The 19,247-nt window shown below is 40.2% G+C and overlaps 1 protein-coding gene across 1 annotated transcript; it reads right to left on the reverse strand.

The window, feature by feature from the left end:
• Window positions 1–11,549: 11,549 nt before the first annotated feature.
• SEC61G (SEC61 translocon subunit gamma) lies at window positions 11,550–11,861 on the reverse strand. Its single transcript, XM_070943887.1, has one exon. The coding sequence runs from the start codon at window positions 11,805–11,807 to the stop codon at window positions 11,601–11,603; it is 207 nt and encodes a 68-aa protein (XP_070799988.1). The 5' UTR covers window positions 11,808–11,861; the 3' UTR covers window positions 11,550–11,600.
• Window positions 11,862–19,247: the final 7,386 nt, after the last annotated feature.

Genomic DNA, 19,247 nt, shown 5'->3' on the forward strand with positions numbered 1-19,247 from the left:
TGGGTCAAACTATTTTCCAAAGCACCAATAGGGAAGACAAGAAACAGTGATTGGAAACTAACCAAGGAGAGAAGGAACCTAGAACTAAGGAGAAATTTCCTAGCAGTGAGAGCACTTAACCAATGGAATAACTTGCCTTTAGAAGTTGTGGGTGCTCCATCACTGAAGGCTTTCAAAATACTCTTGATAACCATTTGTCTGAAATGATGTAGGCTCTTCAGTTTGAGCATGTGGTTGGACTAGACTTCCACATCCCTTCCAACTCTTTTTCTATGTTCTCTTGTTGTTTTGCAGCAGATGTTTCATTACCCAAACTCAGAGGTGAAATGCTCCCGGTTCAGACCGGATCGGGCGATCTGGTAGCGATAGTGATGGTGGCGCAAGACTCCGCCCACCCACCCGGGTGTCATTACTTCCTGCTTTTAAAAGGTTAAAAAAAAGGCTCTGATGATCGCGCGACACAATTGTGATCATCAGAGCCTTTTTTTTACCTTTTAAAAGCATTTTTTTACAACCTATTCGCCCAAATAGGTTGTAAAAAATGCTTTAAAAAAGTTTTTTTTAAAGTTGGCCACGCCCACCCAGTCACATTCCCCCCCCACCAAGCCACACCCACAGAACCACTAGTAAGAAATTTTACATTTCACCACTACCCAAACTATATAACATCACTGATGATATTATCCACTGCTAGTTTGGGTAATGAAACATCTGCAAGAAAACAAGCAAGATTAGAGGACTCCTCATTTCAATGCTGAGCTACAAATATTCTCCTCTAGTACCCATTACCTGTCATTTGAGGCAGCTGGTAGGGCCCAGAACAGAGGTGGGTTTCCGCAGGTTCTGACCAGTTCTGGAGAACCGGTGGCGGAAATTTTGAGTACTTTGGAGAACCGGTAGTAAAAATTCTGACTGGCCCATCTATTCTCTGCCTCCCAAGTCCCAGCTGATTGGGAGGAAATGGGGATTTTGCAGTAACCTTCCCTTGGATTGGGGAGGGAATGGAGATTTTATAGTATCCTTCCCCTGGAGTGGGGTGGGAATGGAGATTTTACAGTATCCTTCCCCTGCCACGCCCGCCACGCCACGCCCGCCACACCACGCCCGCCACACCACGCCCGCCACGCCACGCCCACAGAACCGGTAGTAAAAAAAATTGAAACCCACCACTGGCCCAGAGAAGGGTCGTCCCAACACACACACACACACACACCTGGGTTTTCTTTTATGCTTGGCACTCCAAGTAGTGCCCGGCAACTTTTAAATTCCCACAACTCCACAGACTTAACCTTATTCTGGAACATTCTGGAAATGCAAAATATGGCTCAGCAGCAGAAATGTCAGTCTCTGCTTTGAACACTGTAAAAACACCCATGTAAGTTCAGCTGCAGAACATGAAATGGATTATTTTGCCTATATTCTTTTAAACCCAAAGTCAGTCAGAGAGGGGCCGCCCTATTCTCCTTCTGTGAAATGCGAGAAGGTGCAGCGGAACGTGAGTGCAGGTTATGTGAGCCGAAAATAGATAGCACACCCAGGAATACGTGCCACTAAAGTGTTTACTAATGTAAACTCCCCTTCGGCTGCATGCACAATATAAATATAAATATGCCATTTATAAAAATTATGGCCTTTTTATGGGCATCTGCAGCTCAAATAGTGAACCTTGGAGTGGTTACTCATTGCCGCTTATCTCTACACCTTAATGATTTCAAATGGCTGAGTGAATGTAAAAGATAAACTGCAGATAAGTTAAATTACAGACTGAAAGACGCCAGGGGTGTAGTTCAAGTTTTTTTTCCCCTTTCTTATTTTAAGAGGAAGTGCTGTTTGTTGGTTCTCCGTGCCCTGGATCACACAGGGTCACCAGTCTGCTTGTTCAAAGAGAAGACTCTGGTTAGACAAACTCACTATGCAGAGGGAATCAAATTGAAATGAAATGCTTGTTAAACTGATACAGCAGATAAATTGTATTAAATCTGCAGTTGTTTATTCACACTGGTGCAGTGGTGAGTTTCAAAATTTTTTACTACCGGTTCTGTGGGCGTGGCTTGGTGGGTGTGGCGTGGCTTGGTGGGCGTGGCAGGGGAAGGATACTGTAAAATCTCCATTCCCACCCCATTCCAGGGAAAGGACACTGTAAAATCTCTATTCCGTCCCCAATCCAGGAGAAGGTTACTGTAAAATCCCCATTTCCTCCTGATCAGCTGGGATTTGGGAGGCAGAGAATAGATGTGGGCGGGGCCAGTCAGAATTGTTACTACCGGTTCTCCGAACTACTCAAAATTTCTGCTACCGGTTCTCCAGAACTGGCCAGAACCTGCTGAAACTCACCTCTGCACTGGCGCTACATCCCTCTGGCAATATATAAGAGGTAGTCCCCAACTTACAACTATAATTGAGTCTGCAATTTCTGTTCTAAATTGTGACCATCTTAAAGTGGGTTAAAATGTGCCTGGTTCTGATTTTATGACCTTTTATGCGACAGTTGTTAAGCGAATGCCACAGTTGTTAAGTGAACCCTTTTGTTCACTATGGGGTAGTTTTTGTGGAAACTAGAAGTAAACACCAGTTTCCATTTTAAAAAATGATGTAATTCACAGTCATGTGATCGTGTCTGAAGTCTGAAAATGTGAACTGGCTGCCAAGTGTCCAAAATGCAGTCATGTGACCATGGGGGGGGGAGGTGAATGTCAGAACTTCAAATTGGGGTTGTAAGTAGCTTTTTCGGGAGATGTCAAAACTTTAAATGGTTGCTAAGCAACCAGTTGTAAATCAAGGGCTAGCTGTAATTGTACAGGTGACAGGTATGAATGGTGGAACAAAACTTTGCTGCTCCCATATTACAGAGTGTACATTTTATCTTTGTGTTCAGTGATAAAACTATGCTCTAAATGCAAAAGCTGTTAATTGCAACTGCCAATCAACTTGATTCTACCAGGTAAAAATCTGCATTCTCACCCCCCATTGCCTATGTTGCTGTTAATCAGTTTAGACCAGCCTTCTATAATCTATTGTTCTCTGGATATAGACTATTAAGATGTAAAACTTGGAAGGGGCCTTGTGAAAAAACTAAACCTATCCTCTGCCCATGGTAGGGATCCTATACTGGAAGTCCTTACTCATTGTCTTCTTTAGTGAGTTAAGACAGTTGTAAAAAAAAGCATTTTTGGGGGGGCCAATCTTCACATTTACAACTGTTGCAGAATCCCCTCGTCACATCATGAACCAATTTAATTGTCTAATTGTCACTGCTTGATGAGAGGCTGCCCTTGAAAACGGTTGGACAATTTCTTCTCCTCCCACAGAACTTCAGAAAAATTGTCAACCCAATTTCTCAGCCCACCAGTTGGATGGACATTTCTGAAAGGACATTTGTGCCCACCTTCAATTTGAATATCTTATTCCTAATCTGTCAGAGTATGAATATTCATAGACTAGAATAGGCAACAGATCAGCCAATGGGGACTGTTTGGATAGGCATGGTAACAGGTCAGCCAATGGGGACTGTTTGGATAGACATGGTAACAGGTCAGCCAATGGGGACTGTTTGGAAACTGAAACATAGTATTTGTTTGTATGGGGCCATAAGAGACAGTTTGGAGTCTGGGCATGGCTTAGACTTGCTGAACTGTATATAAGAGTTGGTTTGGCCTCTGTAATGGGTGTCTCTGTACAATATATTAGCCTCTGTATCTCTCTACTCTGTAATGACTTGGTTCTATGAATATTGCTTATGTGTTCCTGATTTTGTATGCTGACTTCTGATATATGGTATTGTATATAAAGAAATGTTCTTATGTAGTTGAATCCTGCTGAATTGTCCGATTGTGTGTGCTGCAACAAACTCTGACATAATCTCCCAATACAGTTCTACTTCAGTTCATGCTTACACTGAGTTCTCCTACAGTATTTACATCAAAAAGGGTTGTGTACTATCCAGTGGATGTTTTTACAGTGTTCAAAGCAGAGACTGACATTTCTGCTGCTGAGCCATATTTTGCATTTCCAGAATGTTCCAGAATAAGGTTAAGTCTGTGGAGTTGTGGGAATTTAAAAGTTGCCGGGCACTACTTGGAGTGCCAAGCATAAAAGAAAACCCAGGTGTGTGTGTGTGTGTGTGTGTTGGGACGACCCTTCTCTGGGCCAGTGGTGGGTTTCAATTTTTTTTGCTACCGGTTCTGTGGGCGTGGCTTGGTGGGCGTGGCTTGGTGGGCATGGCAGGGGAAGGATATTGCAAAATCTCCATTCCCACCCCACTCTGGGACCAGCCAGAGGTGGTATTTGCCGGTTCTCCGAACTACTCAAAATTTCCGCTACCGGTTCTCCAGAACCTGTCAGAACCTGCTGGATTTCACCCCTGGTGCTGAGGAGCACCACTATTTGAAGCAGATTTCCATTCTTCTCAACCCAAAATCCTCCAGATATGCTTCCATGGCTCACATGATTCCAGTAAGAAAATCCTGGTATCATGACCTAACACCTCTGAAAGGTGCTAGGTAGAAGAAGTGTCCCATGAACGTTTTTACAAGCTAAGCATCACATGACTCCCAGAGAGATTACGTAGGACATTTTTAAAGTAAAACTGTTCTAATCCTTGTTAATGAGAAGAAAGCAAGCCAAGAGGCTGGTGTCATGCCCTGTTAATAATTACTAGGTAAGAGGTGTACTTTTTGAGCTCCCTGACCTTTCTGTAGCTCTGGAGGGTTTATTATAGTCAGCACAACCTTGGCTGATGTTTGGATTATGTGTTGAAAAGCAGCCAAATTGGCTGCTATTCAGAATTTGGTGATAGGCTCAGTTCCCGCTTGATGGATCTCATGGAACTCAAACTTCTGCTTCTCAGGTGGCATTAAACGGTCATCTGGACCTAGCACAAGATAGGATTCTGCAAAGGTTAACCAAGGTCCAGACTGGGGATCCACTGATTTCTTATATCTTTCTCCAATCTGTTGAAGTCCATATGTCTTAAAGTTGCCAAGATTGAGAGACAGTGAAGTAGGTTATGCTTTATTGAAACTTACATAGTTTACAAGGGAGCTGGGTGTTCCCTCCCTTTTCTTCCTATAAAAGAGGCACTTGGAATGTCTGGACAACAATTGTGTCTTCCTTTCAGACATCTGTGGGAGAATCGGTTGCCTCTCCATTATTTTTATTTGGGATAAGATCAGGGGTGAAATGCTCCCGGTTCGGACCGGATCACCCGATCCGGTAGCGATGGTGGTGGGTGGTTCAGAGAACCAGTAACAAAAATCCCTGCGCCCCCCCCCCCCATGCCCAGCTGAGTCGCATGATCATCAGAGGCTGTTTTTTTTTAACTTTTAAAAGCATTTTTTCTACAACCTCTTTGGCCGAAAAAATGCTTTTAAAAGTAAAAAAAAAAGCCTCAGATGATCACGCGGCTCAGCTGGGATTGTCAGAGGCTTTTAAAAGCATTTTTTTACAACCTCTTAGGCTGAAAAAATGCTTTTAAAAGTAAAAAAAAAGCCTCAGATGATCACGCAGCTCAGCTGGGATCGTCAGAGGCTTTTAAAAGCATTTTTTCTACAACCTCTTAGGCTGAAGAGGTTGTAGAAAAAAATGCTTTTAAAAGCCTCTGACGATCCCAGCTGAGTTGCCTGATCGTCAGAGGCTTCTAAAAGCATTTTTTTCTGCAACCTCTTCGGCTGAAGAGGTTGTAGAAAAAATGCTTTTAAAAGTAAAAAAAAAAAAGTTGGCCACGCCCACATTACCCCCCCACACACACACACACCAAGCCACACCCACAGAACCGGTAGTAACAAATTTTAGATTTCACGCCTGGATAAGATGTCCCACATAGCTGCCCTATGGGGACGGAATGGGGCTTTTCGGCTCGAACCCTTGGCCCTGCCTGTTTCTCCTCCAGGGTTTCACCTCTGCGTTATTATCCACAAGCTTTTCTCCTCGGCTGGCCCTCCCCCATTATTTCACCCTGGCACATGGGCCACGGCCCCTCCATCCCAGTCCTTTCACCGCAGCCCATTTGTCAAAGTACAGTTCGCATCGGGCATTTGGGCGCCCAGGACATTCGCAGCCAGCCAATCAGTGCAGAGGCTCGGGGGCTTTCGGAGAGGTGCTGCTTGGGGGGAGGTGCTGCAGGGGAAAGTGCTGCGCTTGTTAGGAGAAGGAAGGGGAGGGGTGTAAGAACGGGGTTGGGGTAAGCACAGCTGCAGTTCAGAGGGAGGCTCAGGAACAAGAAACCACAAGAAACAGGCAGGGCCAAAGGTTCGAGCTGAAAAGTCCTAAACCCTAGAAGGATACTGATTTGGGCCACACTTGCCAAAGCAAGTAATCATAATGCTCTTTGCTCAAAGATCTTTATGGTGGGTGAAATTGCTGGAGTTTTGTTTGCTGTTTAAACAGAGGCCCCTTGGTGTGACAGGGCCTTTGGCTGAGAAGCTGCTGACTCCAGAAGGCATCCTGCTTCCTTATCAACCTTTTTTTTTTTTTATGATAGGTTTTGTAAATGTTTTATGAGTTGCCAATGACTGCATCAGAGAAGAAGAGGCTATTGTGGACAACATGGGAAGGGCTGCTTGTGACTTCCTTTGTATTATTGACAAAAGGATCAGAGGGCAGATTACCTCCGTGATAAAATGGGTAGAGAGCAAACCAAAAAAAAGGCAGTAGTGGCTCTTTGCACATTTAACAAGCTAAAAAGAAGAGCCTCTCCTGCATAAGACACCAGAAATCTGGAGAACCTAATTTACTCAGCTCATTTATTTCATCCCCATTTACTTACACGTTAGAGCTAGACCTACCTGAGTTAAAGATATTTATTAACACATTTTGACCTTCAAGTTCAGCACAGTGACTACACCTACACTCTGACTACTGAATATTTTAATAATATATTTTCAGAATGATGTATTACTGCAGTCCAAGTCAGAATAGAAATCCATGGCTATCTTGGTACAGCTGAACTATAATGATCCATGACACCGCCAGTGTAGTCATTGATAACAGCTTATTAGGGGAGTTTAATAGAAATATGTCTATTGCAATGCAAAAGACGATGCCCTTGCGATGCCCTTGAAGTGATGTCCCAGTGCCTGGAGGCTGTGCGGATCTGGATGGGGAGGAACAGGCTCAAGCTCAACCCTTCCAAGACTGAGTGGCTGTGGCTCCCGGCATCCCGATATAGTCAGTTGACTCCATCACTGACTATTGGGGGCGAGTCTTTGGCCCCCACTGAAAGGGCTCGCAATCTGGGAGTCCTCCTGGATAGGCAGCTGTCCTTGGAGGAACATCTGACAGCTGTAACCAGGGGGACCTTTTGTCAGGTTCGCCTGATTCGCCAGTTGCAGCCCTTTCTTGATCGGGTCACTCACAGTCACTCACGCCCTTGTCACCTCTCGCCTTGACTACTGCAACACTCTCTACATGGGGCTCCCCTTGAAGAGCACCCAGAGGCTCCAACTGGTCCAGAACGCAGCAGCGCGGGTAGTGACGGGAGCAGCATGGCGCTCCCATGTAACACTGCTCCTGCGCGAGCTGCACTGGCTTCCGGTGGTCTTCCGGGAGCGCTTCAAGGTGTTGGTCATCACCTTTAAAGCGCTCCATGGCATAGGGCCTAGCTATCTTCGAGACCGCCTGCTGCTACCGACGACCTCCCATCGACCCGTGCGCTCCCACAGAGAGGGCCTCCTCAGGGTGCCATCAGCCAAACAATGTAGGCTGGTGACCCCCAGGGGGAGGGCCTTCTCTGTGTGGGCACCTACCCTCTGGAATCAGTTACCCCCAGAGATAAAGAGAATCCAAGACCTCAGTGCCTTCCGCCGTGCCCTTAAAACCCACTTTTTCCAGCAAGCCGGGCTGGCTTAAGAAGAAATTTTTAAATGTTTTAATTGGTTTCTGATTTTTAATTTTTGGGCCAAATTTATATATATTTTAATTGTTTTTTAATATTTGTATTTCATGTTCTTAATTCTGGCTGTACACCGCCCTGAGTCCTCAGGGAGAAGGGTGGTATATAAATTGGAAATAAAAAAATAATAATAAAAAAAGATTGTAATTAATTTAATTAAAAACACTACACCTAATAATTAAATAAATATTAAGATTATATAACCAAGGGGGCTACGAACAAACATGTACCTGAATTCCATCCCTGAAGCCACATAATTCATAATTTAGGCATAAATTAAGATCTTTCCACTGACATAAACATAGGAACAATAGAGGAGAAACTGCCTTGGGGCCTGCAGGCGCATTTGGCCTTACTGAGTTCCCCCTTGCTGCCCATCTCCTGTGTTTTTAACAAACCTGACCATAAAGTGTGGGACTACCAGATTTATGATGCAACAATCCTATCAGTTTAGCCAGGATCAGGCAGAAAACACGGCCAGATAAGATAATTCCACTTTATTGTGAAACTACATTAACAGAATAGCACCAGCACTAGCACTTATATATCACTTCACAGTGCTACGTGGTTTACAGAGTCAGCATATTGCCCCTCAACAATCTGGGTCCTCATTTTACCCACCTTGGAAGGATGGAAGGCTGAGTCAACCTTGAGCCTGGTGAGATTTGAACTGCAGGCAGCCGGCAGGCAGCAGAAGTAGCCTGCAGTACTGCATTCTAACCACTGCGCCATCAGAGTTCAGAATCTTGCAAGTCTGAAAGGACAGTTCTTCTATCCTCACCTTTAGAGCTCAATATCTTAGAGAGGGTCTTTCTGACCCACTTGCTCTGCCTACTGTGCAGCTGTGGGCCATGATCCCTCTTCTCTGACCAGGCAAGATCTCTTCACCTGGTCTCCCACACACCTTTACAAATCTAGGTGATTACTTGATGCTTAGCAGGTTCCTAGTGCTCATGTGTGTCTTTACTGCCATGTCTAGTGGTTCATCAGTTTGCAATTCAGACATAACAGCCTCAAAGTGGATAAGCAATTGAGCCATTGTAGAAGAGCAGCATGGCAGGAAAGAGCGAGCGAATGAAAAATCAACTGTTGCTGCACCAGTTCCTGATGGGCTTCCCCAGTTATCACTGTTGGGTGATGTGTACAGTATTCCTTTCTCCATCCTGTTTACATGTGTGCATGTTCTTCCGTGTGTGTCTTTAATTATTTGAATTAGGGGAAAGAAATGGACATATAATTTTGGGATTGCAAACTTCTGGATGACCACTGGATGGTAGTGGACTGGCTGGTAGAAAGCACTAATAACTTTACCATCTAACAATTCTCTAGAGTTTTAGATGCTGCAGGCCAAGGAGGCTCTACCCTGGATAGGAAGGTGAAAAAGGGCCCCTCCAGACTTCTCTAGGAGAAGGGAAGGAATACTTGGGGTGACTGAGATGAAGAGAGATCCCCAGAGGGCTCTCTCTCTCTCTCTCTTTCTCTTGACCTGGAGTAATAGTGATTGATCCTGGAACGTAGGGCATGCAAAGTAGGTATGGTACCACTGAATCATACCTTAAAAGGATCTGTGAATGGATATAGAGATACGATATCCTATCGATTCAAAGATATTTCATTCCCCAGTGGATCCAGTTCATTTCCAATCCAATTCAATTCCACCACTAGCACCAGATATGGGGGGGGGGGAAGGGAAGGGTGTTATCCCTCTGTTTCCTAATCCAAAATGTTGAAAATAATGGAAGGTGATAGGCTAAAGTGCCCTACAAAATGCCCACCTCTAACTCTGGTCAGCAAAAGCAAAGGAAAGAATGCAATAACAACAGTAACAGAGTTGGAAGGGACCTTGGAGGTCATCTAGTCCAACCTCCTGCTCACACAGGAGACCTATACTAGGGATTCGAACCACTGAATTGCCAACCTTTCTGATCGACAAGCTCAGCGTCTTAGCCATTGAGCCACCTAGCCAGGTCATTCCTATCATTCCTGTCTTTGCTATCATCATTTATCACAAAATATGGGACAGCCATCTTCTGATGCGCCCTTTTATACTGAGATTGTAACTCCCAGATTTACTCTCCTAGGTGGGAATTCTAGGAGATGCAACCCCAAAACATCTGTACAAAATTTGATTAGGAAAGTTGGTTTAGATGTTTATTTACTTATTTTACAAGGTCACACCACCATGGTGTGTTCTAATCCTAGGGAAATCACAGGGCACAAGAGGTGTTTGCTGTTGGTTTGGGATGGATCAGTTTGGATTTAAATAATGAACCAAATTGTATGTTGTGCCAGTCTTTTCCACTCAGGAGTCTTGCAGAGGTTGGACTGCAATTTCTACTGGCTATACTAAGAAACCACCATTAGGTCTTCAAGTGGAGATTATTTAATTTTGTTAATATTGCTAAATGTATAGCAAAGATGATGGAGTTTGTTAAGGAGAATTATATTTACAATAGTTTGCTGTGAATACACAAAGGCAATCTTGATTTCTACAGGTTGTGTTGGAAGTGGGAGAAAAGTTAATTGGAGAGATTGTCCTGGGAGTTACCAAAGTTTAAGATGCAACTGTTGTCCCAGCCATCTGTTAAATCATTTTAATAGCAATCTTAAATGCCATTGAACTCACAGATTGAAAAACTATCTGTTGGCACATAATTTCGTTGATCGTTAGTGGATTTGTACACATAGTTAAGGAATAAATAAATAAAATTAATGGTATATCTTTTAAAAATTGGGAATCTGCCCATGTGTGAAATTAAATATTTTGGCAATCAAATTATATCACTGTACTAATTCATAAGGCTTTTAATTTTATTTATTATATTCAGAATCACATTGCTGACTAGGTGATCACTTGATTTGGCTTGTCTTAATGTATATTACAACTGTCAACAATTGTTTTGCATTAATGTCAAAAAATAAATTTGACCCAATTTAAATAAAACTAATTACAATTATTTTAAATAAGCTACAGTCATTTCAACTATATAAATCACCGTTAATATGCAGTTCTTCATGCATTTAATAATTCTCTTATGTCAAATTAAAGATATTAAGTTTGCTATTTTTTAAAAGAGTTGATTGCATGGACCATAAGCTGCATACCTCAATTGGATAAGACAGACCTGGATGGACAAATAGTTTCATTTGACGGGGGGGGGGGGGAAACACCAGCTTTTAAAATGTCTTTGTACAATGGATTCATTGTGGGGTTTTTAAAAATTCTTTTTGTATTTCAGTAGATTGAAAATGGACATAAGAAAGCCTTGTGGGAGCCTCTTTTCATACCAGATACCATTGGATATCACCACTTCCCAGCACTTTTATCTGGCAGCCATTTGGTATAGTGTTTAAGGCATCAGGCTAGAAACAGGACGACTGTGAGTTCTAATCCTGACTTGGGCACAAGCCAGCTGGATGGTCTTGGGACGGTCACTTTCACACAGCCCTAGGAAGAAGGCAATGGCAAACCGCTTCTGGAAAATATTGCCAAGAAAACTGCAGGGACTTGTCCAGGCATTTGCTGGGAGACAATACTGACTTGAAAGTGTATACACACCCATAACCTGCTCCTTTTCCTCCTCCCTTTTTTTTTTTTTTTTAAATTTAAGGTCTAGTTTATATTGACAAATTAAAAAAGATCTACACAGACAATAAAGTCCACTTTGATCTGCTATTTTACCACGCACAAAGTAATGTCTTCTTGATGTGTTTAGCCACCAACAATAATATAGTTGATTGGAATATGGATCGATTTTACGAAGAAACCAATAAATCCCATAATTGCAAAACCTATTGCTGTTGCCATGGCCATCTTCTGGAATTCTTTTCTATCTGGTTTTGTGCATCTTTTAACAAGTCTGATGGAATCTTTCACAAACTGGCGGCTGGGCTCTACAAATTGCATTACTTGATCCATGATGAAAGTTGCTCGCTACCCAACAAGGCCCCTTAAGACACGTAGCAAAAGAGAACGCGGCCTTTTCCTCCTCTTTTTTGTAGCTGTTAATATCCCTTATCTTCATGTGGCAATACCAGGGGATTGAACCAGACATAATTTTTTCCATCATTGATGTGGATTGCAGGAGCTTAAAAATTATTTGGAAGAAACACTTCCCATAAGGCATGAGATGGCACGTATCTGTCTTCAGTTAAAATACCTCAACTTTCTTCAGTCTCACATGGAAGATGTGTAAATCTGAAAGAAAATGCTACAGCTTTAAAGAATAAGTTTTATTAAATTAACATGCTTCTTCAAAAAGCAGCACTTTTTTCCCCAAGGTGATACCGAAATCTGAAAAATGTTGGGCTGTTTTACCAAATAACAGTACTGTATGCTCGCAGATAGACCAGTGGTGAAATCCAAATTTTTTTACTACCGGTTCTGTGGGTGTGGCTTGGTGGGCATGGTGTGGTTTGGTGGGTGTGGCTTGGTGGGCATGGCAGGGGAAGGATACTGCAAAATCTCCATTCCCATCCCACTCCAGGGGAAGTTACATATAACACTGTCAAATAATTTACTATTTAATAGACACATTTAATAGATGTCTCAGAGTTTGTGCAGTAATATAGGAAGCATTTCTCATATTCACACACACTTATCTTCTTTAATGTCAGATAGGTCTTCATGGGAATACCCCCTTCTACCAGCTGCCCTTTATCTTTGCATTCAGATGATTCAGATCATTTAAAAAGCAGATAAATGCATTAGAATCTAAAACTTCTTAACCTATTCGGTTGATACAGTCCTGTAAATCCATTAAGTAATGGTCAAAATAATCTCTGCAAATCCCGTTCAAAAGATCTGTGGTTCTTGGCTAAGATAATGTTCTCTGACCTCTGTCGGTATCTAGAGAACATTGCCCCCCCCCACTCCACCCCAGTAAAGTACCATAATCTGTAAGTAACATTGCTGAAGTTAGATTTACCAGACAACATAAAGATTTTTTGCTCTTCGCCTGTGAAGTCATAGAATATAATTCTGTGCTTTGTTGATAACAGGGAAATTAGATTAAATTTAGACTGACTGAGTAACTAGCCCAAGGTCGTTTGCCTTCTCATAAGTCTGATCATATGGCTTTGCTTAGGATATATTAACTAAAGCTAGTTGTAATATGGAGAGCTTTCCAAAGCTTGTTTCATAATGCAACTTAATTAAAAAAAGGTAACCATGGTGATACAAGTTTAGAAAGCATATTGGAGGAGAAAAGAAGGCCTTTATAATTAAGAGGGTAGCCTGATTACTTTTCACTTTTGTTTCATCACTGTCTATTTGTGAAGAGTTTTTGCTTTCTAACTTAGTGAAATGAGCTTTGTAAACAAGTGAGACTGTGGTGTAAGCATACTGTCATCTGGAAATAAATCCCAGTGAATTAACTGAGAATACCTTCTAAATAAGCACTCAGAAGTTCAAGTTCTTTTACAACGTGTTCCAGTTTTTGTTTCTTGGGAAGTGAATTCCGTTGGGAAATGTTGGGTTTACTTTTGTAAATTTCTTTCTTTATGTGAGAAATGTGCGTTGTAGTCTAAATTCATGAAAAAATTTACAATGTTATCATAAAAATAAAGAGCAAGTTGGTTTTTCGGTCATATTGAACATTCATAACAAGCGAAGACAAAATCAATATCAGCGATTGATTAAAATTATCTTACGATAATCTGAATTTCTAAAGCTTACATATCAGAAACATTTGCACAATTAATGAAATAAATTTTGTTAAAAGTTCATTCTCTTAACCTACCAGGTATCTTATTCTGATAACTTTTCCAATATATTTCTTTTCAGCCACATAAATTCAGCTGGAATTTATTTAATGCTTTTATGCATATAAAACTCTGCAGACAAAACCATATAACCATCTTATTACTCCTGGGTACTACTATCACCTATTTGTGAGGGAATATATTTATGATTCTTCAACAAGATGCGCACCTGATTTGCCTCTAATTAAGTCTGGATTTAATAGTTTCCTAAAGAGTACAATTTAATTGAGATGTCAACAGTTGTCACCTCTTTAAATTAAGAGCAATTCGCTTTTATAGCAGTGTATAAAGATATCACCTGGGAAAGACCAGGCCATCAATGGTGCTATTTTCCTCCCCTTTATCTATTGATATAGCCCTAATTTGACACTTCTGTGCTGAACAAGCTTGTAAAGAGAGTTGTCAACCCAGTAAGTTGCTTACATTTAGATTAGCCTTACGACTCACTGAAAGAACCAATAAAATGACAAATTAACTGATGCCGCTGTAAACATTCAAGTATATGAAGTAACTTCCATGTTGACATGTGTCAATACAGACCCATTAATAGTTTCTTTTCAAAATAAATATTGTGTTTGAGAAGAATGTTGCATCTTCGACATATATGCAAGTATATCAGTTCTGGAGACTACCTATCTCCAAATGAATCCCTGTAAATTATATAAATTTCACCAGTCTCTCCAAGCATAGCACCCTCCACATGTGCTGCATTATAGCCCCTTTGGCCATTCTGATTGCCAAGTGTGAGACTCATAGTCCAACATATTTTGGGCCTACAGGAGGAGGAGGATTGATCCAAGAAACGAAAGAGAAATTAAATGTCTTCTGATGCTTCAGCTCTGCCATTGTTGAAGGCTTTGAGGGATCTGGTAAGAAAATGTCTCTGAAATAATGATCTAATGGGTCACAGGTTATTTAGATAGCTACAAAATGTAGAGTGCAGAAAATCTGCAAATACAGAAATACGTAAGTAACTCTTGGCGTTAATTGATGATTTTTACTATTTTGAATGAGAAATATCCGAACATCTAATGGACACAAATACAAATCCATATTTTGGATGGGGACCCTAAATGGGAAACTGCGTGCCTCTGCCAAGTTCCCCATGGATTTTACTCAATATTTATTTTATTACTGAATAGCATCTCACAAGTTCAAAAATAATATTTATTTAATGATGGTGGTGTTTCTGTTTCTGACATATCACTTGAAAACTGGAAAGCTGTAAATTTTCTTGTCCACTTGAAAAAAAAGGAAGAAGGTCAGTCCTTCATTTTTACCTCTATTTATCCAAAATATTACTCTCTTTCTGATTTAATACAGGGAACTTTAATTATTTTCAGATCTTGTCCTTTAGGTTGAAAACATCCAGGGTTAATTTTACAGACATACAGCAATACTGCCCTCTTTTGGTGAGAGAGAATATGTGCACCAAAAGCTAGTCAATAAGCAAAACGTTACATTAAAATAATGAATAAGTGAATTGATTTATCCTGTTTGTATCAATACAGAAATAAATCCCAGTGAGTTCAACTTTAATTGGTATGCATAGAACCTCAGCGTAAATCACTATCTCCTATCTTTGCATCCATTCTTTATTGATATTAAATTAATTAAAATAGAGTTATGTGTTTTATTCTTCCATCATTTTTCTTTTTTGAAGCTAAAATTAAAATTCCCTTTCATAAAAGAAAATAAAAATCATTTTCTGCAAATAAAAATTATAATTAAGTAAATATGGTTGGAGATATTGAGAGGAGGTACATCCAGAGCTGGGTGGGTACCTGTGGCCTCAAAGGAGACCTTTCTGCTAAAGTGTTCAAATTTGGATTAATCTATGGAAAGAGCTCATCAAGCATCTTTTTTGGAGGAAGTCTCACAAAACATTCTCAGAGACTCTTCCCATCCTGCTTACAATCTTTTTGGGCTGTTGCTTCTGGCACCTACTATAGTAGGTGCCCCCACACTTCTGTGGGGGCACCTACTATCTGGAACGAGCTCCCCCCAGAGATACGGAGGATCCCGGATCTGCGCACCTTCCGCCGCGCCTTAAAGACCTTACTATTTCACCAGGCCGGCCTGGCCTAATTTTCCCCCTCTTTTATAAAAGATTTTTAAAATTTTAAATATCTTTTAGTATTTTATATATTCAATTTTAAATTGGTTTTAAAAGTTTGGGATTTTAAATTTGTCGGGGCCAAAATTATTTAATTTGATTTTATTCTATTTTTTAAATTTTGTATTGTATGTCTTTTTATTGTTTGGCTGTGCACCGCCCTGAGTCCTTCGGGAGTAGGGCGGTATAGAAATCTAATAAAATGAAAAATGAAATGAAAAATGAATACAGAACAATTAAAACTCAGACCACATGTTTTCTGAATAGTTTTTATCCCAGAGCTATAATTGCACTCAACAATGAACTAAAGGGCCACCATCAGTGAGCTGTTGGACAGCATTACTTGGTCTGTTGTGTGGATGCTTAGGTGGTTTAGGGGTGGAGAATTGCGGTGGGTGGAAGTGTGTTTGGGGATTGTTATGTGTGTCGGACCTGGTCTTTGGGTGTTAAATGAATTTCATTGTATGGATATACTGTGTATACATGTACAATGACAATAAAGTTGTTGTTGTTGTTGTTGTTGTTATTATAACAAAATTCTATCTAAAGTTTCTATTTCTCTGAAATTAATTCACAAAAAACAGCTTTCATTTTCTTAAAGAATCATTGCACATAGCCTTCAATCTGCAGCCACAATTGAGCCCAAAATTTATGTTGCTAAGCGAGTTTTGCTCCATTTTACAACCTTTCTTGTTTAGCAGTTGTTAAGTGAATCATTGCAGCTGTTAAGTTAGTAACATAGTTGTTACGTGAATCTGGCTTCCCCATTGACTTTACTTGTCAGAAGGTCGCAAAAGGGGATCATGTGACCCCAGGACTGCAACCGTCATAAATATGAGTCAGTTTCCAAGCATTTGGATTTTGATCACGTGACCAGGGGGATGCTGCCATGGCTGTAAGTGTGAAAAATGGTCAAAAGTCCCTTTTTTCCAGTGCCATTGTAACTTCGAATGGTCACTAAACAAAAGGTGGTAAGTTGAGGACTACCTGTGTGAAACTTTAATTCTGGCACAACCTGTAGTTCACAAAACTGAAAGTGTCTTCATTATTCTAAGTTTCATCCAAACATTCCCTGCAGCAGCCAACCTGCATCTCACCATTTCTCATTCTTTCCTCACTATATATGATTTTTCACCATGATAAAAACCGATCAGTAGATGGAGGATAGGGTAGCAATAGCAATAGCACTTAGACTCCTATACCACTTCACAGTCCTTTACAGCCCTCTCTTAAACGGTTTACAGAGTCAGCATATTGCCCCCAACCGGTGGTGAAATCCAATTTTTTTACTACCGGTTCTGTGGGTGTGGCTTGGTGGGCGTGGCTTGGTGGGCATGACAGGGGAAGGATACTGCAAAATCTCCATTCCCTTCCCAGTCTGGGGCCAGCCAGAGGTGGTATTTGCCGGTTTTCTTTCTTTCTTTTTTTTTTGGAAATTTTTTTTATTTTTAAACAAAACTTAAAACATAAAACAATTATCATCCATTACAATTACAGAAAGTGTATTGATCGGTTACAAATCTTTTGTGCTTAATCCTCTATCCAACATTTTCTTATTTAACAGTTTATTACATTATTATTCTCATTTACCAATTATTTAACAGTAAATTATCCTCCATAAGGGGGGAAAAAAAACCCTTTATATGTTTTATTATCTTATCCATTTCATATTTCATTTCCATTTTTTCTTGTCTAACCATTGATAAAATAAATCCCATATCAAATAATATTGTTTATCTTCTTGTTCCCTAGTTTTCTGAACTACTCAAAATTTCCACTACTAGTTCTCCGAACGGCTCAAAATTTCCGCTATCAGTTCTCCAGAACCTGTCAGAACCTGCTGGATTTCACCTCTACCCCCAACAATCTGGGTCCTCCTTTTACCCATCGGAAGGATGGAAGGCTGAGTCAACCTTGAGCTTCGAACTGCCAAATTGCAGGCAGTCGGCAGGCAGCAGAAGTAGCCTGCAATACTGTACTCTGACCACTGCACCATCTTGGCTCCTAGCAAAAAGAGGCCAGAAACAAACAAACAAATAAAAAAAAGGTATGGTGATAGGATGTTATAATACATTTTCCTTAAGAAGTGAAAACTCTTAGGAGTCAAAGACTTGAAACAAGATAAAATTCCCATCCAGAGGAAACCCTTTGTCCCAAAATTCTGGCGGAAACATTGCACATTGTGCTTCCAGTTAATCAGCTTATTTTATTAAAACTTCCCCAAGCCCCATAGTGTCATAGACACAGGGTTGTCATTGATCTCAGATCTGCTCTAGCTTATTAACGGGTTAAAAATATCAAATTGAAGATGCAGTAAAAGATCACCTTTAAAAAAGAATCTGTACTTCATTTTAAAAAGCTATTGCATGAAAGATACCAACAAAAAAGTTACATATATATAGTTAATACAATAATGGTAATATAAAATTTGATTATTCAGAGGAATCCAATATAAGTCAAATAGAATTTCATTTTTAGATTATGACTGATGATAATGATCATTAAATCCAGAATTTAAAATGTTTAAAATGTTGAGGAAATTTATGATAAATCAAAAGCCACATTAAAAAACTTTCAAAACAGGCTGCAATCTATAGGCCAAAACTATTGTTAAATCTTATTCATCTTATTTATATTCATCAAAGAAATAATTGGAAAAATTAGTCATTTTGGGAAGGACACTAAAACATTTACTTCTGGAATTAATCTTTTAAAATACTAGGTCACTGGCTGGGATTTTGCATTTTGAATAACAAATTACCCAATTTTTGTATTATCCTAGTCTAGCATGTTGTATAAAACCCTGATTTTTTTATTAATCATAATCATGATAACTTATAACAAGTGAATGGTCTGTTGATCTGTCACCAAGCTACATTTAAAAAGACATATATTATTAATAGGGTTTTTTTTTTAGAGTTCTGCTTTTTCTTTAGATGAAAATATCAATCTCCTTGTTGGAGGTTAATGTATTCTGTGTGTAGGTATGAATTTTCCTGAGAGTGGGAATTTAAGCTGAACAATGATTAGCGAAACAGCTTTTATAACTACAACAAAAATCAGATGTATTTATAGGAACTACATTATAGGCACAAAGCCCATGTGACAAACTGTCATTCAGACACATCTTCCTGCTGTGTGCTAATTTTGTTGATAGCAAGAAGCAAAGAATAGTTAGTTGTTAATTTAGATTCTCACAGGGATAGAAGGAGAGTTTACAGATATGGTTGGGAGTGAGATTCTGGAAAAAAAAGAACTGAAAGAGAAAATTGGGAAATGGCTGGTAATTAAAATAGACAGCAATGTACTTCATAGGCTGGTAATCAGACTGGGCTGTGTATGCACTACTTAAAAATAATTGTTGGACCCAATCTGAAGATGCATGTGGAAGACCAGAATGGCCAAGGGAAATTGATAGACACAGAAGGCAGATAGATCCAGTCAGAAATAGCCCAAGTGACAAGTTAGCAGCAAGTTAGA

This window comes from Pituophis catenifer, unplaced genomic scaffold (assembly GCF_029215685.1).
Source record: "Pituophis catenifer annectens isolate HBS135680 unplaced genomic scaffold, rPitCat1.0.hap2 SCAF_4, whole genome shotgun sequence".
NCBI classification, from domain to species: Eukaryota; Metazoa; Chordata; class Lepidosauria; order Squamata; family Colubridae; genus Pituophis; species Pituophis catenifer.

What these genes read in the sequence shown, in the direction of transcription:
- SEC61G (XM_070943887.1), bottom strand. Translation starts at nt 11,807, where the DNA reads ATGGATCAAGTAATGCAATTTGTAGAGCCCAGCCGCCAGTTTGTGAAA.